Raw genomic sequence first — 20653 nt, 5'->3', positions numbered from 1 at the left:
TGCGTCTCTTTGGCGGTTCAGTTTCGGCAGACCTCGTTTTACTGTTAGCGGCTCAGGCCATTCAGCGCAATACCTCCGCTAGGATCCGCACCATGGTGACAAGGGGGGGGGGGGGGGGGGGGGGAGAAGCATCTAGCATAAAAGGGAGCACGTTTCTGTGTACCCCATTTCGATTTTTATCGAAGAATTGCCTGTATCCTGTCTGTGTAACTGGTCAGCTCTCTGCAGTCGCAGGTCGCAGCACGTAGTATCCTGACGAACTTAGTCTCTGTGGCCGTCGCTAATTCTGATCATTGCAATGAAGAACCTATGATGATCCGAGCGGATTGTCAGCTCTACGATCAGAGCGACACATTAATCCACCGAGTTATGGAGTTCAGATCAAAGCTGAACCCCAATGTAATAAGCGCTCCAGATGAACCTGAAATGCCAGTTATCCAGTAGCTCCGCGCTGCGAACTTCAGAGGCATGGGGACACGTATGCCATAGTGATGATCTGATCAGCTTTGGCTCCATTATGCATTGCCGATGCCATAGTGCGTTCTCAACTGTGTGACCATGCATCCATAATGCATCGACTGATTGGAATGGTGGGGGGAGTGAGCTGGTCGCCGGCTCGCCGCTCGTAATGCTTCGGTTGCTTCTTCACCACCTAGTGCTGGCTTTACCATTAGCTCTGTGTGCTGCGGCGTGCTGTCATGTCCTGCGATCCTATCGATCCTTGTATCATTGGTGCTACAAACAGATGACATGCTCATGATATCAGCCAGTGTCAGCCCGGCTGACCCCCCCCAAAACGATCCATAGTGTTGGATTGGTTCGGAGGAGAGAGACCCCAGTCTCTGAATGTGCAGAAGCAGAGTCTTGATGTTATCTTTAAGAGAACGCGTTTGAACAAGCTTCATACGAAATGGTCTGTTGAGTTAAAAAGAACCCATGTCAACATTCCTGCTGTACCAATTGCTAATTCCTAAGCCATATCTTAGGAATAATTGTTACGTTTGGCGTGGTTTCTTAGTGCCAGTTGCCGCCCGATTAGTTGAATCTCTGCATGCACCGGTGGTACCGGTCACCGGTCGGCGCGACGCTGATACTCGAACCGCAGCGGGCTCGACCAATCGGTTGGTGAACGGTGAACCTGCCCGCTTTATTGGCCCAGCGGCAGCGAGCCGCCCGGATGGGTGGCATATCCTCACCCGCGTCCGCCGCGTCAGGGCGCGGCAGCTAGTGTCCGGCCGCCAAAGCCACGGAGCAGCATGCTGTTCCGGGTGTCCGGCCGCGGCCGGCGGTTGCGCGGCTCGGAGACGCGGGCCGCGGCGCGGCGGCAGGCTGCTCGCCCTCCCGCGGCTCCGGCTCAGGGCGCTGCTCCTGAGGTCCCGGCGCGCGCTCGCGCGGCTCAGGGACTGGTACGCGGACGTGGTGAGGGGGCTCGTCGCCGACGCGGCGGCGGCGGAGGCGCCCGTGAAGGCGAGGAGGACGGCCGAGGAGGCCGGGGCCGGAGGGACGGTGGCGGCCGCGCCCAAGCCGGCGCCGGTGGTCGTGCCGGCGGCGGTGGCCGGCGGCGTGCTGCGGTGCAACGCGCACCGCTACATCCGTTGATTGACTCGCGCGCCTCGACGCGGGTGTCCTGGCTAGCTGCCTGTCGCGATTGTACAAACAATTCTCCCTCCGGCCCTCCCTTTTCTTTTGTGCTTTGAATGGACATGAAACGTTTACGGAAAGCGAGCGTGCCCAGGAAATGGATGTGCAGGGCATGCGCTCCTGATCTGTTCTCTACTCTGCAGAAATTGTGTTCGTCCTCTTTATTCTCCAGTTTTTAACATGGTGATGTAATACAGCTCCTGCTCCATTCCTCTGTCGTGGTGACTTCTTCCGTCGAAGACTGACGTTCGCAGATAAGAGTTGAAAAATGACGGGTCTATAGGCAGAAAGGTTATTTTCATAAAAGTTTTCGGTAATAATACCAGAGCGAGGTTATAGGATGCACGATTGTCCACGTAGGAGCAACCAAGCAGACTCCCAAAATGCGTGAACCATGCGTGGCAGTGATGAGTGATGACAGCAGAAAGTGAAGGAAAACTCTGACCTCTCGGAACTTGTTGGGCCGTCCGTCCCTTCCAAACTCTCAAGTGATTTCATCGCTTGGAAGTTGGACCATCCTTAAAAAAAAAATCATCGCTTGGACCGTGCTAACGCCAGGCCGGAAAGCGCCAGCCCAGTTGTACAACAGGCTTTGTCAAAGTGCATTTGGCGTAATGGGCGTCTCAACGCCGACCACGAGGTCACATAGGCCAGTTTATCTTTGGGATTTCCATTTCTTTTCTTGTGTTCTCAGTGTTCATTTGAGGTTGTGTTTAGTTCGCAAAAAAATTTGGGTTTTGATAATATAGCACATTTTGTTGTTATTTGTCTATGCATGGACCAATTAGACTTAAAAGATTTGACTAGTATGAAACAGTTAAACTGTGTAATTAGTTATTTTTTCAACTGCATTTAATGCTCCATACATGTGTCCGAAGATTCGATGTGATGGGTACCGTAGTAATTTTTTTGAGAACTAAACAGTTCCTGAGGTGTGTTTAGTTGGTGAAAAAATTTGGGTTTTGGTACTGTAACACATTTCGTTGTTACTTGACAAATAATATCCAATTATGAACTAATTAGACTTAAAAGATTTAGCTCGTGCTAATCAGTTAGATTGTGTAATTAGTTATTTTTTTAACTGCATTTAATACTTCATGCATGTGTCTGAAGATTCGATGTGACGGGTAGTGTGCAATTTTTTTTGGAAACTAAACAGGACATGTTGCAATTCATGAGCAGACAAATTTTCAGAAAAAGGGGGCTGTATTTTGTACGAGGTCACGCGTGAATCACGACCGTCTGTCCAGCGCAGCATGAAATGTTGATCAAATTGGAAATAGGAAACGCAATGGCATGTCGTTTCTAGGTTTCCCACGTTTCCATCCTACTTTACTATCTCCGGCATGAAGTGCATCTGAACTCTGGATTTTTTTATTTATAAAAAGCATCTGGACTCTGAACTACGGAGCACGCAGAGCCGCAGAGGCTGCAACTCGGGCTGAGCAATTCACAGACGCTGGGAGAAAATCGTGTCAGCACCAGTGAGCTTTAACAAAACAGACCTTTTTTTAGATAATGTAACAAAACAGACCTACCAGCGAAAACAAATCCCTATTAAATTAACTCTGTTTTTTTCTAAAAAAACACTGACACGACTTGTGTTGACCTCATTTTGCAAGGAAAGCTTCACATCACCCTCATGCAGAAGTCCCCTCAACCAGAAAATATCTTTGAGCAAGCCAACGAGAGAATCAAATGGAGGACAAGTGGTAGTTCTATCCGACAAGCAGAATCCATACAGCAGCATACGGCATAGAGCGGTAACAAGTCATCTCCAAGGTTAACCTAACCGGTGGGAACCAGTCCGGTTTGACCGGTTACCGGTCAAACCGGTCCGGTCCGGTTCCGGTTCCGGCCGGTACCCAACCGGCCAAAATTCAAATTTTAAATTTGAATTCAAAAAATGAAAAATTCTCAAAAAAATTCCTAAAAATATTTCAAGGTGTGATGAATCTAATGGTGTCAAATTTTCTTAAAAATTCATTCATTTAGTATAGTTTGTGGGAATTTAAAGTTAAATCAAAAAAGAAAAAGAAAAAAAATGGGCCGGCCCATGAAGGCCCACCGATCAAACCGGTCAAACCAGCCGGTAAACCGGTCAAACCGGTCGGTAAACCGGTAAAACCGGCCGGTAAACCGGTTGCACGGGAGCGTTTGAATTTCAAACCGGTCAAACCGACCGGTAAACCGGTAAAACCGGCCGGTAAACCGGTCAAACCGGCCGGTAAACCGGTCGGAACCGGTTGCACGGGAAAATTTGAATTTATTTGAATTTGAATTTGAATTCAACCGGTTTCTACCGGTTACCGGCCTAACAGGTCCGGTAAACCGGTACCGGAGGGCGGCGGTAACCGGTTTCCGGTTGGGAAATAAAACCCTGGTCATCTCCCCTGCCGATTCTTGGCAATCTATAACGAACCTAAAAAAAAGGAGGCATCTTGGTGAGGGCATGCACCAATTAAATACCTAGACGAATAGGCTGGCCGTGTAGTGGTTGTTGCCAAATGCCAACTGCGAGTCCAAGGATCAATTAGCACATTTTGCAATTCAGACAAGCTAAAACAGCGTCAGCACGATACGTACAAAGATAGCAAAGGCATGAACGAGCATGGTTGAACACATCACAGCGAATGTTTGGAACATGCATGGAGTATTAATAAAATCTATTCACAACCTATTTAATCCATGATTTGCAACAGTAATGCTACAGTAATAATCTACTAATTATGAATTAATCATGAATTAATTAGGCTTATTAGATTCGTCTCGCGATTTACAACCCATCTGTAAAAAAAATTGTAAATAGATTTTATTTAATACTCCAAATTAGCAAGATTCTCTTTCAAAAAATTTTGAGAAAAGAATCTAAACACGGCGTCACTACGATTTCTGAACAAATTTGCTGCATATTCCATTTGTTCTTTCAGACCTTCAGCTAGCAAAAACCAAGCATGGCAAATGAGCACAAGCAGAGCTGCATAGTACAGTACTACTAGTTTACCAACCAGGAATAACGGTTTCCCCCATCCCTCCCTGTTTTTGTACTCAGATCGTAGGGACAGGCAGCTACAATTCAGCAATAGAGGACAAACATTCTCTTCCCAATGATCGGATCGACGCTCCTCCTCTGTCGAATAGCCAAACTTCAAACTCCTCCAACAGGAAGGCGACTTTCCTGATTCTTTACTCTACAATTCCTCCCAAACAGAGCACATGAACACTACAAATCCTCCAATCACACAACTGAATTTGTACATGGTTTTATTATGATATACGAAGTACTTGTGTTATACAGCAGCACCACGAGGGCAAACCTGGGGGAGCAAGCCGGCGACCCCGTCCCGTACAGCCCTCACGCGCAGGCGCAGGGGGTGTCGACGACGACGAGATCCTCCCCGTCGCTGCTGCGGAAGGCGAGGTACCCGAGCGCGAGGCCCAGGACGACGGCGATGAACACGCCGCCGTTGAACGACATGACGGAGAGCATGATGAGGTAGCCCAGGGCGGAGTTGACCCCGAACATGGCGGCTACGGCGGCCCGCGCCGGCCAGCGCCCGGCGGCGGCGAGGGCGGGCGCGAGGAGCGGCGCCCGCGACGGGTCGGAGCCGGCGGGCGGCGGGATGGAGGGGGCCTGCTTGCTGGCGGCGGCGCCCCCTCCCGAGACGAGCTTGAAGCGGATCCGGAGCGCCTCGAGGTACTGGTAGAAAGCGGCGGCGAGGAGCAGGGCCGCGAGGGAGAGGAGGTAGCCGAGCCACGTGGACGTGCGCCAGCCGTCGAAGAGGATCGTGGCGGACGTGCCCCAGTAGAAGGTCATGTGCATCATGGTGGCTGGCCTGGGGGCGGCGGCGGCGGCGGCTGAGAAGGGATTTGGGGGCGGCGATGGCAGAGCGCGGAGGGGGGAGGAGAGGATTGCCGGCGAGGAAAGGGACCCGGCGAGATTTTAAGAGCGTCTACAAGAGTGCCAAAAAATTGCCAAAAAATTAGAGTCCAAAAATTTTAGTTATGGAGCCGTGCCAAAAAATTATTGGGAGTAAAAAAAACAGCTCCTCCAACAGTACCCAAAAGTAGTTTGTCAATAAAATTTAATTGTGACACATCATCAAGAGAGGTGGGTCCAAGTCTTTGATTTATCTCACGGGAGGTTTAACAAACCCATTATCTTCTCGCCGCCTTTTCCTCTGAAAGCATCGTTCACATATTGTTTTTATCCTCTAGCCGCATCGATCGCATATTTTACTCCATCGCCGCCTCATTCCTTGACCAAGCACACGCCATTCACCCTAGACTGGACTCTAGCTCTTGATCCCGTAGAAATCGTGATCTCCGGCCGATCCTAGACATCGTGAGCCGCCGCCGGCGTGGCCAGGAGTCTAGGATCATAGCCAGCTACGCAATTCGTCCAAGCAGCCAGGGGCACTGCGTGACCAAGGGCAGCTTGTGCGATGAGTCGCCATCCATCTCTTTTCCAAAGTCTATTAGATGAATCATCATCAGATGACGATGATGAACTCATTCTTTCTGCTGTAGAAATTGTACAAAGTCATTTACAGCCTACACGGAAACATGGTGGTTCTGTCCCTGGTCATGCAGTCCTTTATCGAGATCGAGAGGGGGGGGGGCACTTGAGAATGTATCAAGATTATTTGGCGGATGATCCTACATACGGTCCAACTCTATTTCGACGGAGGTTCGTATGTATTTGATTTGTCCAATTAATTTGTGATGCGCATTATAATTTGGATGTCTTATTTTGCTTGGTTGTGCAGGTATAGAATGAGCCGGGATCTTTTTTTACACATAATGCATGCTATAGAAGCTCATGATGAGTACTTTGTGCAGAAGAGAAATGCAGCCAATACAGCTGGATTAAGTTGTTTCCAGAAAGTCACTGCATCATTCCGGATGCTAACTTATGGAGTGCCAGCGGATGCTGCGGACGAATATGTTCGTATAGCAGAAAGTACTACCATAGAAAGTCTAAGAAGGTTTGTCAATGCAATTATTGAAATTTTTTAAGATGAGTACTTGAGATCACCTAATGAGAACGATACAGCTGGATTGCTTGCACTTGTAGAGAAAAGAGGTTTTCCTGGTATGCTAGGTTCTATTGATTGCATGTTTGTAAGACATTTAGCCTAAATAAGACGTTTCAAATATTCCGGTGTGTTATATTTTGCAGAACCATTAGTTTTTCAATATAGGAATATAATTGTAGTTCATATATGTCGACACTAAAGGGAAATTGGATTGGTAATCTGAAAAACAACAGAGTCCATATGGGAATTCAAATGAAATAAAATTGCAGTTCAGTGCAGGATCAACCAAACTGAAAAACAAATGACACATGGCAATGATGAAATATCGATATCTTCACTTATGCCTCGAAGACCAACAACTTCAATTTGAGTTGTACCAAACTGAAATGGTACTGAAATATTCAGCATGTACTTCCAAGGAGCTGGTCTGAAATTAAGAAAACTAGTAATTAAGAATGCAACATACAAAGGTAAGAAGAGACAGCAGGCAGCCATAGGTGTGGTATGTAAATAAAAAAATGATGTAAGAAATGAACCTGTCCAGTTGAGCTATTTTAAATATGACGAGCAATGATCTTATTTTGTAGGCTCTTGTAGTACTGCTGCTGCAGAATAGGCATGGAAGCAGTCTCCATTGTCATAATTCTCTCTTCATCTAACATTCTTTTGTGCTGTAGTTCATTTTCCTTGTGTTCTAATTCATGTTCCTTTATCTCGAGATTTTTTGCCTCATTTGCAGCCCTCACTTCTTTAGCTTGAACCCTTCTTTTCTCTAGCTCAAGCCTCTCTCTATCTAGTGCATATGACTGGTTGTATCTCTCTTCTTTCTTCTGTTCTTTCTCTGTATCAGACTCTCTCTTTTTGGCCCACAAATGGTCTAAAGCCTCCACACAAGCCTCACCTCCACCTCGCCGCGATGCTTCTTTAGCCTTCTTCTTACCCATTGGTCTCTTGCGATGATCGCTCTCTGGAGGTGTATTATCAGTGACAGCGTTGTGGCTACTATCAACATTAATGGGAGTGGATGTCCTTGGGCTTGAATCCATGTTTGCCTTTTGTTTTTTGTTACCAAGTTGCTTTTGAGATGCCATTTGCTTCCGCTTCTCATGCCACTTTAGTTGATTTCCAGCAGTGAAAGAATTGGAATGACTTCTTCTCCTTGTCTTCAGCCTTGAACAAAGCCAATGTCTGTACAAGCTGCAGAAATTAAGAAAATTAACTGCAGTTAGTACACCCTGAATTCATGAGTATAAAAAAATGGAAGGCCAATAATGCAATGAATTACCTTGTCTTGAATTGTAACCCCACTCTGATTTCTACCCTCAATCCGAGTCACACATCCACAAAACTTATTGACATTCTCTAGAATACCTTTCCATCGATGCAAAAGTGAGCTCTGACTGCGATCTGATGTGAATTCCTTGTTTGAGTGGTAGTAGTCATAAACTCTTGTCCAAAATGATCCTTTAGTTTGATTGGTGCCCTGTATGGGATCTGTACTAATGTTCAACCATGCAGAAACAAGCAATTGATCCTCCTGCTCATTAAAGTTTTTTTTATCTTTTCTGGTTTGGTCTTGCTGATGGAGTACTATTAATGACAGGCGATTGCTGCTCCTCAGGTGGGCTACTGAAGTCATCAAAAGGCAGGTCATCGTTGCCCTCCACCATGTTTGTCCAGAATCCTTGCCCTTCCATTGTCAATCAAGCTGATTGTTAAAGTCTGCAAGCCATAATGAAATGGTCAGGAAGAAAACTAACTGAATTGGCAAGTTATATCAGACGTTTTGGTTAATAGATAGAATGGCCCATGAGCATGCAGTTCTTCTTTTCCATGTCTTATTTTGACTAATGGTGGATCGAGTCAAATCATTTGAGGTAATAGAGAACTGAATTGCTTTGATAGAAGGTTAATTGTTTGGTTACATCAATCGATGAATCCAGGATCAATTGTCCATCTTCAACAATATTACAATAATGAATTGTTTTGGCACAATACGGAACCTAGGAGATAGTACTACTGCTACACACAATATATCCTCTTCTTGTGCGGTCAGTGAAACATCTATTAAAGAGAAATAAAAATATCTAGGAGAGCAAAATCAAAGAAAAATTATCTAGTCAGTGCATATCTGAGATTAACACCAACAAGGATGCTTGACAGATTTGTTGGAACAATGCAAGTTCACGGGATGCAAATCAACAAAGTTCAGTGCGTGGAGGGCCTAAAGCTTAGTACATGGATGCAAATCGACGCAAATCAACACGGGAGGCAATCTAGCAGAGCGTTGCTAGGCAGAGGGGAGCCGCCGCCGTCGATGAAGTGGATCCGGGCCGGACGGACGGGAGCCTACGCTGTCGATTCCGGAGATTCGCGACCTGGATGGAGGGGTGCGAACGGCAGAGGCGGCGCTGGCAGCCCAACAGGCCGTGGAAGGTATGGGATGGAGGGCGGCGGCTGCTGAGTTGGTAGGATGAGGAAGAAAAATGGCGCGACCAGAGGAAAAACGCACGGGGAGGTGCGCGGGAAGCGAGAAAAGGCGGGGATCGGCGGTGAATTTCGGGATTGGGAGCGCCCGAGCGTCGGCGGATATCTGGCTCGAGGCAGCGTTTGTTTTGGATAGGCCAAAATATTGGGCAAATGATTGAGCCACTGTTGGAGCTTAGATTTTTAGTTTTTTTACCCAAAAGCTATTATTAGAAGTGGTTTTTGGGCATTCTTGGATATGCTCTAAGGGCTAGTTTGGAAGCCCATTTCCCCACCGGGATCCCCGTGATTTCCCGGGGTGTGAAACCCGCGGGGCAAGCTCCCCTGGGGCAATCTGGCACAGCCTTTGGAAGCCCGCGGGGCGAGGAATTGCAGCCCACTTCCCTGCGTTTTCCACGGGGAAGATATCCACGACACGTGAGGCCGGGAGTGCTTCCCCGGTTCCTCGACCCCTCGCTTCTCGTCGTCAGTGTCTTCACTCGTGAGTCGCGATGCCGCCGCCGCCGCCTCCCAAGCGACCTCCCCCTCCGTCTCCCAAGCGCCCCCCCCCCCCCCGCTGTCGTGTCCGCGAGCAAGACCCCCACCCCGACGCCAGCACTTCGGCCTTCGTCCGCATCTCCTCCCGAACTCCACAGTGAATGAGATCCCCGCCGCCGCTGTCGTGGATCCACCCTCCGCCCCTCTATCATGGCCTTTGCTGTGCCTCTCTTGCGAGCCTGCACCTCCTCCTCTGCTTGGTGAATCCGGCACCTTCGCCTCCGCTCGCATCTCCTTGGCTGCTAGGGTTTCTTCTCACATCACCTCCCGGTTCTTGTAGATATTGGAGAGGAAGAATTGCAGGCATGCACCCACTAGCGGAGACGACCTGATGGATTTGGTCCTAGGCGTGGGTGATTCAAGGATCTTGTCCAGCTGTAGCACTTGAGCGCGGCCGGTGGATCGTCAAGATCCACAAGGTAAGCTTGCTGCTCCCTCGAGTCACATTGTTTGTTTGCTTTTCAAATTGCTGCTTGTGATTCATGTTCAGATCTGCTTCTCCTCTCGTTTATTTGATGCATTCAGATCTGCTCGTGATTTTGTTCCTTTTATTTATTTATTCAAGCATATGTGCTTGATTTACTTGCTCATGGACACCACCAACGCTACCACTAAATCAGAAGAAAATGCCAAGATCTATTTCTATAATATTATTTTTTGTCCATGAGTCTGTTATCAACTTGGGGACCAATTTATATGTGTTTGTACACCAAGTTATTACCAATTCAATGGCCTGAAGAAGGCTAGTACTTACTAATTTTGACACATACAATTTCTTTTTTACTTATTAAATGACTCTACTCTTCACCAACAGTACACTAGAACAATGGCTGTCCTATCATCTTGGCTGTGGTTATGTGAGTCTGCAGCTATGTTACACTGATACGGATGCACCACACTGTTGGCGTATCCGTGCAACGAAGGTCTGCAGTATCAACATTTCATACCAAAAAAATACAGTACTAACTACTGAAAACAGAGGCTGCAAGATCGGTTTTCTGGAACCCAGTTGACATTTGTTGATGTCTTTCTGTAATAAAAAGAAAAATTGGTTCATACAAAGAAGCTGCAAGTTGTTGACTAGTTATTGGACAGATCCATTTTGCCTGATTATTAGATGTAGCAGTAATTATTTTCAAGTTTATGAATTGTTTAGTATATCTGCAGTTTTTTGTTGCTTGTCACATGCAGACTTTGGCTCTTATAAGTTCACAGTACATTTTGACTACTAAACACCTTGTTTTGGACAAACTGGTTATTGGCAATTGTTATGAATGCATACATTTAGATATCTAATTTTTGAAAGTGGAGTTTAAAAAGAGCCAAACAAGCAAAACTTTGGAAGCTCTGAATGAAAAGCGTGATGAGGAATTTTGTTTTGAGAAGTGTGCTGAACAAGTGGATTCTATGAATTAATTAACAAATGAGAAGTCATGCTGTTAAGCTATTTGAATCTGATACAAACATAGAAGTATTAATGAAGACCAAAAATCCTGATGTTCAACTAATTTGGCCAAATAGAAAAATTAGGTATGTCTCTTTGAATATGCTCCATGTACTTAATTAAACTGAGCCATGTGTCAATTTGGGTAGAAACAATAATGTCTGTTCTTTATAAAGATTCTGTTTAGTTGCAGTGATTAAGCTTCTTGATACATATTCAGTTCAGTCGTACTTTGGAGCAGTGTGTAGCTGTTCTTGTCTCCATGGTAGCATGGATGATATAGAAGTAGCGGTTCATGCTTTTAATTGTTAGTGTTTTGATTAGTTGAATGCATAACCATTCTTTGAAGCTTTGTATCATTACTTCTTCACCAGTGCTTTGGGAATTATTTAATTAAAGAAAATTTTCTTTGTGTTACTTTGCAGATTGGTGAAAGTTGATTATTGTGTTGCTGGTGACTTTGGGTTCACAGATATTGGTGCTCGAGTTCTTCCTAGTGTCTGAATTTTGTTCCAGTTTGAAAATGGTCAAATAAATGGCTCATGTCTCATTTTATTTTGTATTATCTATCTGGGTATGTGCATGGACATGGCCATATGTATTCCATTCATCTTGGTTGGGTAGTATATCCTACTATTATGAAGGACACGTGATCATATTGTTGCTCTGTTTCTCCCCTGAATTTTTCTTAATTTTCTGAATCTTTCTAATGTTCCTATACATGGAATTGTTTAGAAAAAAGTGAGAAGCAAGCAAATGGTATCTGTTCTGGAACTGGAATTGTATATAGCGGAAAGTGAGCTGCAAGTAAATATATGCTATATTTATATAGCAAATGCTGGATAGTGCAAAACAACGGGGGAGGGGGACGTCTGAACGCTGCCAAACAACGACGGGGGACGTGGGGAGCGGCACCCAGGGAAGCACAGGGAATTAACTAACCACAAAAATCCCCCTTGGGGGTTATATTCCCTGGGTTACTAGCCCTTTACTCCCAAACTAGCGGTTTTTTCCCGTGGTGCGGCATGGGGCACGCCGTTAGGGCGGAAGCATGTCTGGTCGCCTGGCCGGACAATGCAGATAAGAACGGCGGTGCTTGCTTGCTCATGAGAGAGGTAGCCGGTCAATTTTATCCTGCGGATGCAATTCTAGAGGCCAATTATTGTATTGGCATTTGGAATTTTTCATCCAACGAATTTTTCAAACCAAAAACGAAACGACCGCAGAATCATGGGCAAATCACCAAAACATCTATCATTGAATCTTGAAAGTAGGAGTATCAGGCATGACTGCATGTCCGCATGCATGAGCGGTATCGCAGTCGCAGTCGCAGTCGCAGTCGCACAAGAGGCAGAAGCTAGGGGATTGTGCAGGGGTTCCCATGTAAATTAGCCCTGGAGCGAGGCGTACGTGCGCGCCCGCCCTATCTTATCGGACGGTACTACGCGCGGGCAAGCAGCCGTGCAGTACAGGTGCACGAGCACGACGCGCGCGTACTGCAGGAGTGTGCAGGGTTGTAGCTGTACTCCGCGCCGAAGGCCCGGCAAACAGCGCTCGGTCGGCGGGGCCAGCGGAAAGGTGGTGCCGTGGTGGTCGCGGCTCGGGTTAGACCATTATGCCCATGCGTGTGCCCATGAAGCTCGTTCGCGGCTGCCGACTGGTACTGGACTACTGGTAGTCTATTGTTCTCTAGTAGTCCTAGGCGTCCCGTTTTCCTGCTGGTTGCGTGCCGCCGTCGAGGAAGGTAGGGTGGGTCTCATAAACACTCGCATGATATTCCACTAATGCTCCAAACTGACTATTGCATGCGTTGCGACTTGCGAGCCAAAGCTAGATTCCACTAATGCCCTAAACTGAATGGGTAAATTTGCTCCAGGACATTGTACAAACACGGTATTTTCCAGCGGACATCCTTCACAACTGAATTTGTTGATGGACACTGCTCTTTTACATCTATTTGTCACCAGACATTGAAATGATTAAAATATTCATTTTCTACTTAGAGGAGAGATTAAGAGGGTGAAAAGTCAATTTTGCCCTTTTTCTTGCTCCTGCTTGCTGCTTCTCTTTCGCCGTTCTCAATTGTTCCCTATGTCATGCCAGACGCCGAGCAGGGGAAGTGGGAGAGGGGGAGAGCCGGAGATGGCTCTTTCGAAGGTCCTCGTCCCCGTCACCGTCACTTGCTCCAATCCACGTTGCGCCGGAGCACTCACACCCGCGCTCGCACCCTCACCCCGCCGCCCCGGCTGTGAGCCCGTGACGGAGGAGCAGCGCCACGCCATCGCGTGCTGGCGGTGGCGACCACCGCCACGACGGAGGCCATCGTGGCCACGGCGCAGGCGGCGGATGTGGTCCGCCTCACCCACCCCGGGCACAACAGCAGCTTCGGCCTCGTCGTCCGCGAGCTCTACGCCGACGCCTCCGTGCGGGACCACCAAGTCGTCGTACAACATTGTAACAGCCCAGCCCAAAGGCCTGTTGGGCCAAAATAGGTCTTGTGCACATGTGTGTGTGCAAGGTGCTAGGGAGAACTTTAGTCCCATATTGGTTAGGCAAGAGGAGCTAGACCAGCTTAAATAGGTGGCTTGAGGAAGTTAATTAACTCCGGTTGCAACCTTTTGCGCGAAGCGAGGATGAAAGCACAAGAGAGTTAATTAGCATGTGTGGTCCATTCAATGTGTAGAGTGGATCTTAGCCGTTTTCCTAGGCCAGGTTGTTACATTTGGTAATCAGAGCCAAACTTTCGCTATGTCCTTAGGGGGTAAGCTGGTTCGATAGTTCGTGTCGAGTCCTTACGTGACGCATGGACCCGGAGTGGTCATGGTATGACACATGCACCGGCACTGGACGTACGGACGTGGCCAGGAAAGTCATGGGTGCGTAGGGTTAGATTCGCGGGTATGGTGCGCATGATGCGTGGACCCGGAGTGGTCATGGTATGGCACATGGACCCGGAGTGGTCATGGTATGGCACATGTGCCGGCACTGGACGTATGGACGTGGCCAGGAAAGTCGATCATGAACATGTGTCCTATTCGGGACGAGGACGTCGAGTCCTTAGGGGGTAAGCTGGTTCGATAGCTCGTGTCGAGTCCTTAGGTGATGCATGGACCCAGAGTGGTCATGGTATGGCACATGCGCCGGCACTGGACGTACGGACGTGGCTAGAAAAGTCGATTCTAAACCTGTGTCCTATTTGGGTAAGCTGGTTCGATAGCTCGATGAGGACATCGAGTCCTTAGGGTGGGTGTATTGTAACAGCCCAGCCCAAAGGCCTGTTTGCCCAAAATAGGTCTTGTGCACATGTGTGTGTGCAACGTGCTAGGAAGAGCAACTTTAGTCCCATATTGGTTAGGCAAGAGGAGCTAGACTAGCTTAAATAGGTGGCTTGAGGAAGGTCGATTCTGAACATGTGAACCTGTGTCCTATTCGGGTAAGCTGGTTCGGACGTGGCCAGGAAAGTCGATCATGAACCTGTGTCCTATTCGGGACGAGGACGTCGAGTCCTTAGGGGGTAAGTTGGTTCGATAGCTCGTGTCAAGTCCTTAGGTGACGCATGGACTCCGAGTGATCATGGTATCGCACATGCACCAGCACTGGACGTACGGACGTGGCCAGGAAAGTCGATTCTGAACCTGTGTCCTATTCGGGTAAGCTAGTTCGATAGCTCGACGAGGACGTCGAGTCCTTAGGGTGGGTGTGTTGTAACAGCCCAGCCAAAAGGCCTGTTGGGCCTGTGTCCTATTCGGGTAAGCTGGTTTGATAGCTCCCTATTCGGGTAAGCTGGTTTGATAGCTCGACGAGGACGTCGAGTCCTTTAGGGTGGGTGTGTTGTAACACCCCAGCCAAAATGCCTGTTGGGCCAAAATAGGTCTTGTGCACATGTGTGTGTGCAAGGTGTCAGGGAGAGCAACTTTAGTCCCATATTGGTTAGGCAAGAGGAGCTAGACCAGCTTAAATAGCTGGCTTGAGGAAGCTAGCTAGCCCAAAGGCCAGTTGGGCCAAAATAGGTCTTGTGCACATGTGTGTGTGCAAGGTGTTAGGAAGAGCAACTTTAGTCTCATATTAGTTAGGCAAGAGAAGCTAGACCAGCTTAAATATAGGTGGCTTGAGGAAGCTAATTAACTCCGGTTGTAACCTTTTGCGCGAAGCGAGTACGAAAGCGTCCTTTTGCGCGAAGCGAGTACGAAAGCGCAAGAGAGTTAATTAGCAGGTGTGGTTCATTCAACATGTAGAGTGAATCTTAGCCGGAATTAGCCGGTGTGGTTCATTCAATGTGTAGAGTGGATCTTAACCGTTTTCCTAGGTCAGCTTGTTACAAACATCGACACATCCACATTCTAGTATTTGGTTGCAGAACTGTTGGATCGCTGGTTTAGTTACTCACTGCTGCCAAGCTTTGGAGGAACCCGAAGGCAGCGGCGGATGAGATAATGGACACGTGCACGGCGGCGGCAGTAGCCGCAGTGGGCAGAGCGGTGGATGGCATCGCGCGGGTCCTTCGACACGAACCGGAGCAACATCCATGGCGCGGCGGTGGCGGCGGCGGCGCCCAGGCGTGCTTCCATGGACCACCGCGAGCCAGTGAAGACGCTGGAGATCGACACGACGCGACTCTTCTACTCGACGCCGCAACGTCAGGCGCCGTCGTCTTCGCCGATGCACCGCGCGCACGATGGCCATGGCCACTCGCCGGGGACGCCGTCGCCGGGGAGGTCGCGGCCCTAGATCCAGGTCCAGTCCGCGAGCCAGCGCGTGGACCGCGGAGCGGGCGGTGGGAGCTACACGCCGAGCCTTCACTCCCAGCGGCACCACGCGGGAGCGGTGCCCAACTACATGGTGGCACGGGGGCAGCATCAGGCCATGGCAGCTGCGCCCCCTCCAAGACCACCGGCAGCCACCAGGAGCTCACGGGAGCAACAGTGGATTGATGGGCATTTTTGTCCATTTACTATGTTTCTCTCTTTCTCTCACTTATATAAAATATTATATTTTATTGATTCAAGTGTCTATTAGCAAATATTCACGGTTGAAAAGTGTCTATCAGCAAAGACGAATTTGAGGGATGTCTTCCAGCTAAAATAAAGATTGAAGGATGTCCGGGAACAAAATTACCCAAACTGAATATTGCATGCGTTGCGACTTGCGAGCCAAAGCCATCAGGAGCGAGCTGAAGCTGCCGCGCGCAATTGACGGTCTGTTTTGGAGAGCTCTGCTCCTTTAAATTTGAGCTCTGCTCCATTAAATTTGACTTCATTCTATTTTTTTGTCCAAATATATTATCTTACTTCACTCCACTCCACAAAATATCAGATCCACTCCATAAAAATTTGGAGCTCCTCAAAAGGTACTCCACCAAAATATGGAGCTGATGGAGTTGGAAAATATTACTCACCTGCCACTGATTACACACTACACATACCGGTCCGCTTATGGAAAAAAAAAAGAAAAAGTCCACGTCGCGCTACCCCTCGGATCTCCTTTCCCCATCGAGATCTCCTCGACCTCCCATGCCACCGCCCCTCGGACCTCCTCGCCGCCACTGACTGGTCCTCTTTTCGTTGTTGCCTATTCCTCCCCATCAGGGCGCCTCACCCTCCTGCGTCGGCTTAGGCCTCCCACGCTGCAGCCGCCGAGCTCCGACCTCCCCGCGTGCCCTGTCCTCCCTGCGGCCGACCGGTCCTCTTCCGCCACCTCCTGTTCCTCTCCATCGCCAGCGCCTCACCCTATGCGCTCGTGTGCCGGCCTCGACCTCCCATGCCGCCACCGCGTTAGCCTCCCGTGCCACCGTTGCCGGCCACCCCCCTATCATGTCGTGCCCTCCGCCGTGCCGCGCCCTCCTGCAGGTTTGCCCTCCACTGCTCGTGATGCCATGTGGGGAACAGGAGCACAACTAGACACTGATATGCGGGGTCCTGCTCCCATAGTTCTCTTTTTTACAGCAGAGCTCTCCCAAACAAGTTGTACTAAAATTGGTGGAGTGGAGCTACAAGGTGGAACTAGATTTGTGGAGTGGAGCTGCATTTTTAGGAGTGAAATGCTTCCAAATAGACTCTTAAAATCATTGCCACAAATGTCAAAGCAACGCTGATGCTTAGTTTCACAGAATTGCTGCAGTGCTCATCATCGAGATCAGTGGCAGATCTACAGGTGGGGCGGCCGGGGCTAGAGCCCCCTACCGCCGGGAAGCTGTGGAGCCCCCCCCCCCCCAAATTTTCTGCCATAGGAGGGAGAGAGGATAGGAGGGTCTGAGAGGCGTCTGGCCGGTTTTGAGGTTGAAGACGAAGTCCGTCTGACGGCCGCGGGGCTGCTCTGCTGGCCACTGGCCCAAATTTCTTTCCTCCGCCAAGCCCAAATGTAAAAGCCCAGCAACAACTGAGCGGCCCAACGGAGCCGGCCTTTTTTCACCTGTCGGCCTCCTCTCTCTCTCTCTGGTTCTCTCTCGTCTCTTTGCATCTCACCCTCTCCTCCGCGGGCGGGCGGCGGCTGCTCTCTCAGCGAATCGCCTAGACGGGCGGCCAGGGCCGGCCCTGAGGTAGTGCCGGCGGTGCGACCGCACCAGACCTCTAAAAATTGCTATGTTAAGAGATATATCAAGTCTCAAGTAACACCTATGCTATATCAAGCCTCAAGTAACACTTATGCTTATAACTTAGCTTGTTTAGGTGTTGAAAAGAACTGAATCATCCAAGTATTTGGCATGATCCCCTCCCAAAATTTGTAACCCGTATTGTTGAGCGTGACATTTCTGCTCAGTTAGATGAATAAAGCAACGAGCTGTGTTGGGATAAAAAAAAGTCGCAAGTACCAACAAAGCCCAGTTGCAGGTCTACATAGAGAGTAGACCTAATAGAGAGGAAGATCAATCGATAACTCATGCACCATCTGCCCAGCTGCATGCCTCAATGCCTATTTAACTTTCTCACGAGACGCCACCGCAGTTTGTAGATCACTGATTCACCGCCTTCTTATCATGCCCGATTGCCAATTTAACTTCTTATATTTTTATGGTGAATGGAGGGCCTCTTTTTTTTCGCACTGGACCACCGAAAAGTCAGGCGCCTCGGCTGCTCAGGCCGCTCGGCCCCAGTGGGCGGGTGGCGGCCGGACGGGGCCGCGGCCCGCGGGGGGCAGCGCGCCAGCGTCACAAGGTATAGGCGGGCGCAGTAGCCGAGCACGTGCGTGGCGCAACGGCCGGGCGGGCGTGCGTGGCGGTCGAGTGCGTGCATGGCGCAGCGGCTGAGCTTCTCGAGCATGCGTTGCAGCATGTGCAGAGGAGATTTGCCTAGGTAATGGAAAATTTGCTAGCTTTGTATAGCGTTAATCTTGTCCATGTCTTGTCCATGTCCAAGTCCATGAATGTCTGATCCAAATGTCCATGAGTTAATGGGAGATGAATGGCTTAATAACTTGATGGCATGCTACACCGAGAAGGAACTATTTATATTTAGAAATAGTAGTGATGGAAAAATCATTAAGAGATTGAAGAGATGATAGAGCGTCATATAGTGATATACCATGAACATGAACTTGCTCTTATACTTCAGCCCCCTCTATATATTTTTCCTGAATCCGCCACTGATCGAGATTATAGGTGGGGTATGTCCCCTCGCTTCTTCTTCTAACGAATAAAGAACCACAAAAGAATTCGATTTCTCGCAGCTTTCAACTCCTCAGAGAGCACAGAGCACACGGCAGCATGGTCTGGTAATTTTTTTTTGGGAAATTGGTCTGTGTCACATCTCCAAATGATAATTTTGTGCACAATACACTCCATTCTTTGATTTTGAGCACAACATATTGTGATTTTGTGTTTTTCTTTCCAACACATCGCAGCACATAAAAGGACTTCTTTGCCCTTGCAAAAACCAGGCCCACCCGTCAGCTCTCTCCCTCTCCTCCTACATGTTTCCCCTCTGAACAAGGCGCGGCGTGGTGGGACTTCAGTAGGAGCGGCGCGCGGCGAGGCAGGCAAGGTGAACACGGTGCTCGGCGAGGCAGGCACCTGGCGGCCTCCAGCGAGCCGCAGGGCCGCGCCGCCCCTCCTCTGCTCCCTCTCCCCATGAGGCACGCCGGCCTTGGAGCTCGCCGGGGCAATGGGTGGACGGACGACGCCCCCTCCATCCTCTCCCTCCCCGGCGGCGGACGGCCGCCTGGGGCGTCGGCAAAGCTCGGTGCGGCGTGCAGGGGCACCGTGAGCTCCTCGTCCTCCCCGGCCTGCAGGTCCCCCTTTCCGCGGCACCGGCGAGCGCATGGCCACGAGCGCATCGCCCCTCCTCTACTCCTCGCCCCTCCGCTCCCTCGCGCGCCGGCCTTGGTAGAGAAGCAAGGAGGCTCGTGGCCGCCGGAGCTCCAACTCCCCACATGGAGCTGGCCCACCACGCCCGTAGCAGGGGCAGCCCGGTGGCGCAGGCAGTAGCAGCTCCGCTCCGTCAGCGGCTCCTTCGGCGCCGAGCTTGGCGCGGGTCCCCGGGCTCGAGCTCCCCGGCGACACGTCGCGGTTCGGCTCCGGCGGTGGCTCTCTCTCTTTCTATCTATCTTGATGACAGGGGAGAGGGAGAGAGCTGACGGGTGGGCCCAGTTTTTGAAAGGGCAAAGAAGACCTTTTATGTGTTGCGGTGTGTTGGAGACAAAAATATAAAATCACAGTGTGTTGTGCACAAAATCAAAGAATGGAGTGTGTTGTGCACAAAATCACCATTTGGGAATGTGCTTCACTGAAATCCAGGAAATTTTGTTGAAGCATTGCTCTTTTTCATAGTGTACAAACCAATATATATGCTCCATTCTTCTATCTCCTATCACGGCATCGTTTTTGGAGCACACTATGGCTACTCTAATAAGTACTCCCTCCGTTTTCGAATTATAAGTCATTCTAAGAATCTTAGAGAGTCAAACCATCTCAAAGTTTGACTAAAATTATAAAGAGAAACGCAAAGATTTATGACATCAAATAGATATACTATGAAAATATAGCTAATAAAGAATCTAGTGATACTTAATTGGTATGATAAATGTTATTATATTGTTATATAAATTTGATCAAATTTGAAAAACTTTGACTCTCCAAAATTTTTGAAATGACTTATAATTTGAAACGGAGCGAGTAGGATAAAGCCATGCGTGGCCTGCCGCGCCATCCCCCGATAGCTGCCATTAGTCCTAACCATCATCGACCACGGTAGGTCATCGTCATCACTCCATTGTTGCTCCAGTGCGGTGCAGCAGAGCTTTCACGGGGCCCGTTGGGCTGGAACAAGATCAGGGCCCAGTACACCTTGGACTAAGGCAATCATCGCTCGCTCTCTGGGTAATAAGGCCTAACATGGATCCCAGTTGGGCCGAATTGCGGCTCTGCCCAGCTTCTCCTAACGCGCACGCAGCAGAAAGTTAGGGAATCATGGCGTGGATTTTACCCGGACTTGTCGATAAACATGAACACTCCCCTTGTCCGGCAAAGTACAAAATCAGCTTGATCTAAAAGAATGTAGTAGGAATCACCGTG

At 49.1% G+C, this 20653-nt stretch overlaps 1 protein-coding gene across 2 annotated transcripts; it reads right to left on the bottom strand.

Moving 5' to 3' along the window:
• Window positions 1-2993: 2993 nt before the first annotated feature.
• On the bottom strand, window positions 2994-5604 carry LOC120660778 (copper transporter 5.1-like). 2 transcript variants are annotated; one of them, XR_005669733.1, is made up of 3 exons: window positions 4959-5604; window positions 4030-4063; window positions 2994-3416 (listed from the first exon to the last, which is right to left on the bottom strand). XR_005669733.1 is itself a non-coding variant. In XM_039939416.1 (2 exons), the coding sequence occupies exon 1, from the start codon at window positions 5465-5467 to the stop codon at window positions 4997-4999; it is 471 nt and encodes a 156-aa protein (XP_039795350.1). In that variant the 5' UTR covers window positions 5468-5604; the 3' UTR covers window positions 4495-4832; window positions 4959-4996. The 2 variants fall into 2 exon arrangements, 1 of the variants encoding a protein (XP_039795350.1); XM_039939416.1 differs by lacking the exons at window positions 2994-3416; window positions 4030-4063 and adding an exon at window positions 4495-4832.
• Window positions 5605-20653: the final 15049 nt, after the last annotated feature.

Source organism: Panicum virgatum, chromosome 2N, assembly GCF_016808335.1.
Source record: "Panicum virgatum strain AP13 chromosome 2N, P.virgatum_v5, whole genome shotgun sequence".
In the NCBI taxonomy this organism is placed as follows: Eukaryota; Viridiplantae; Streptophyta; class Magnoliopsida; order Poales; family Poaceae; genus Panicum; species Panicum virgatum.
This window is presented reverse-complemented; position numbering and strand designations above follow the sequence as displayed.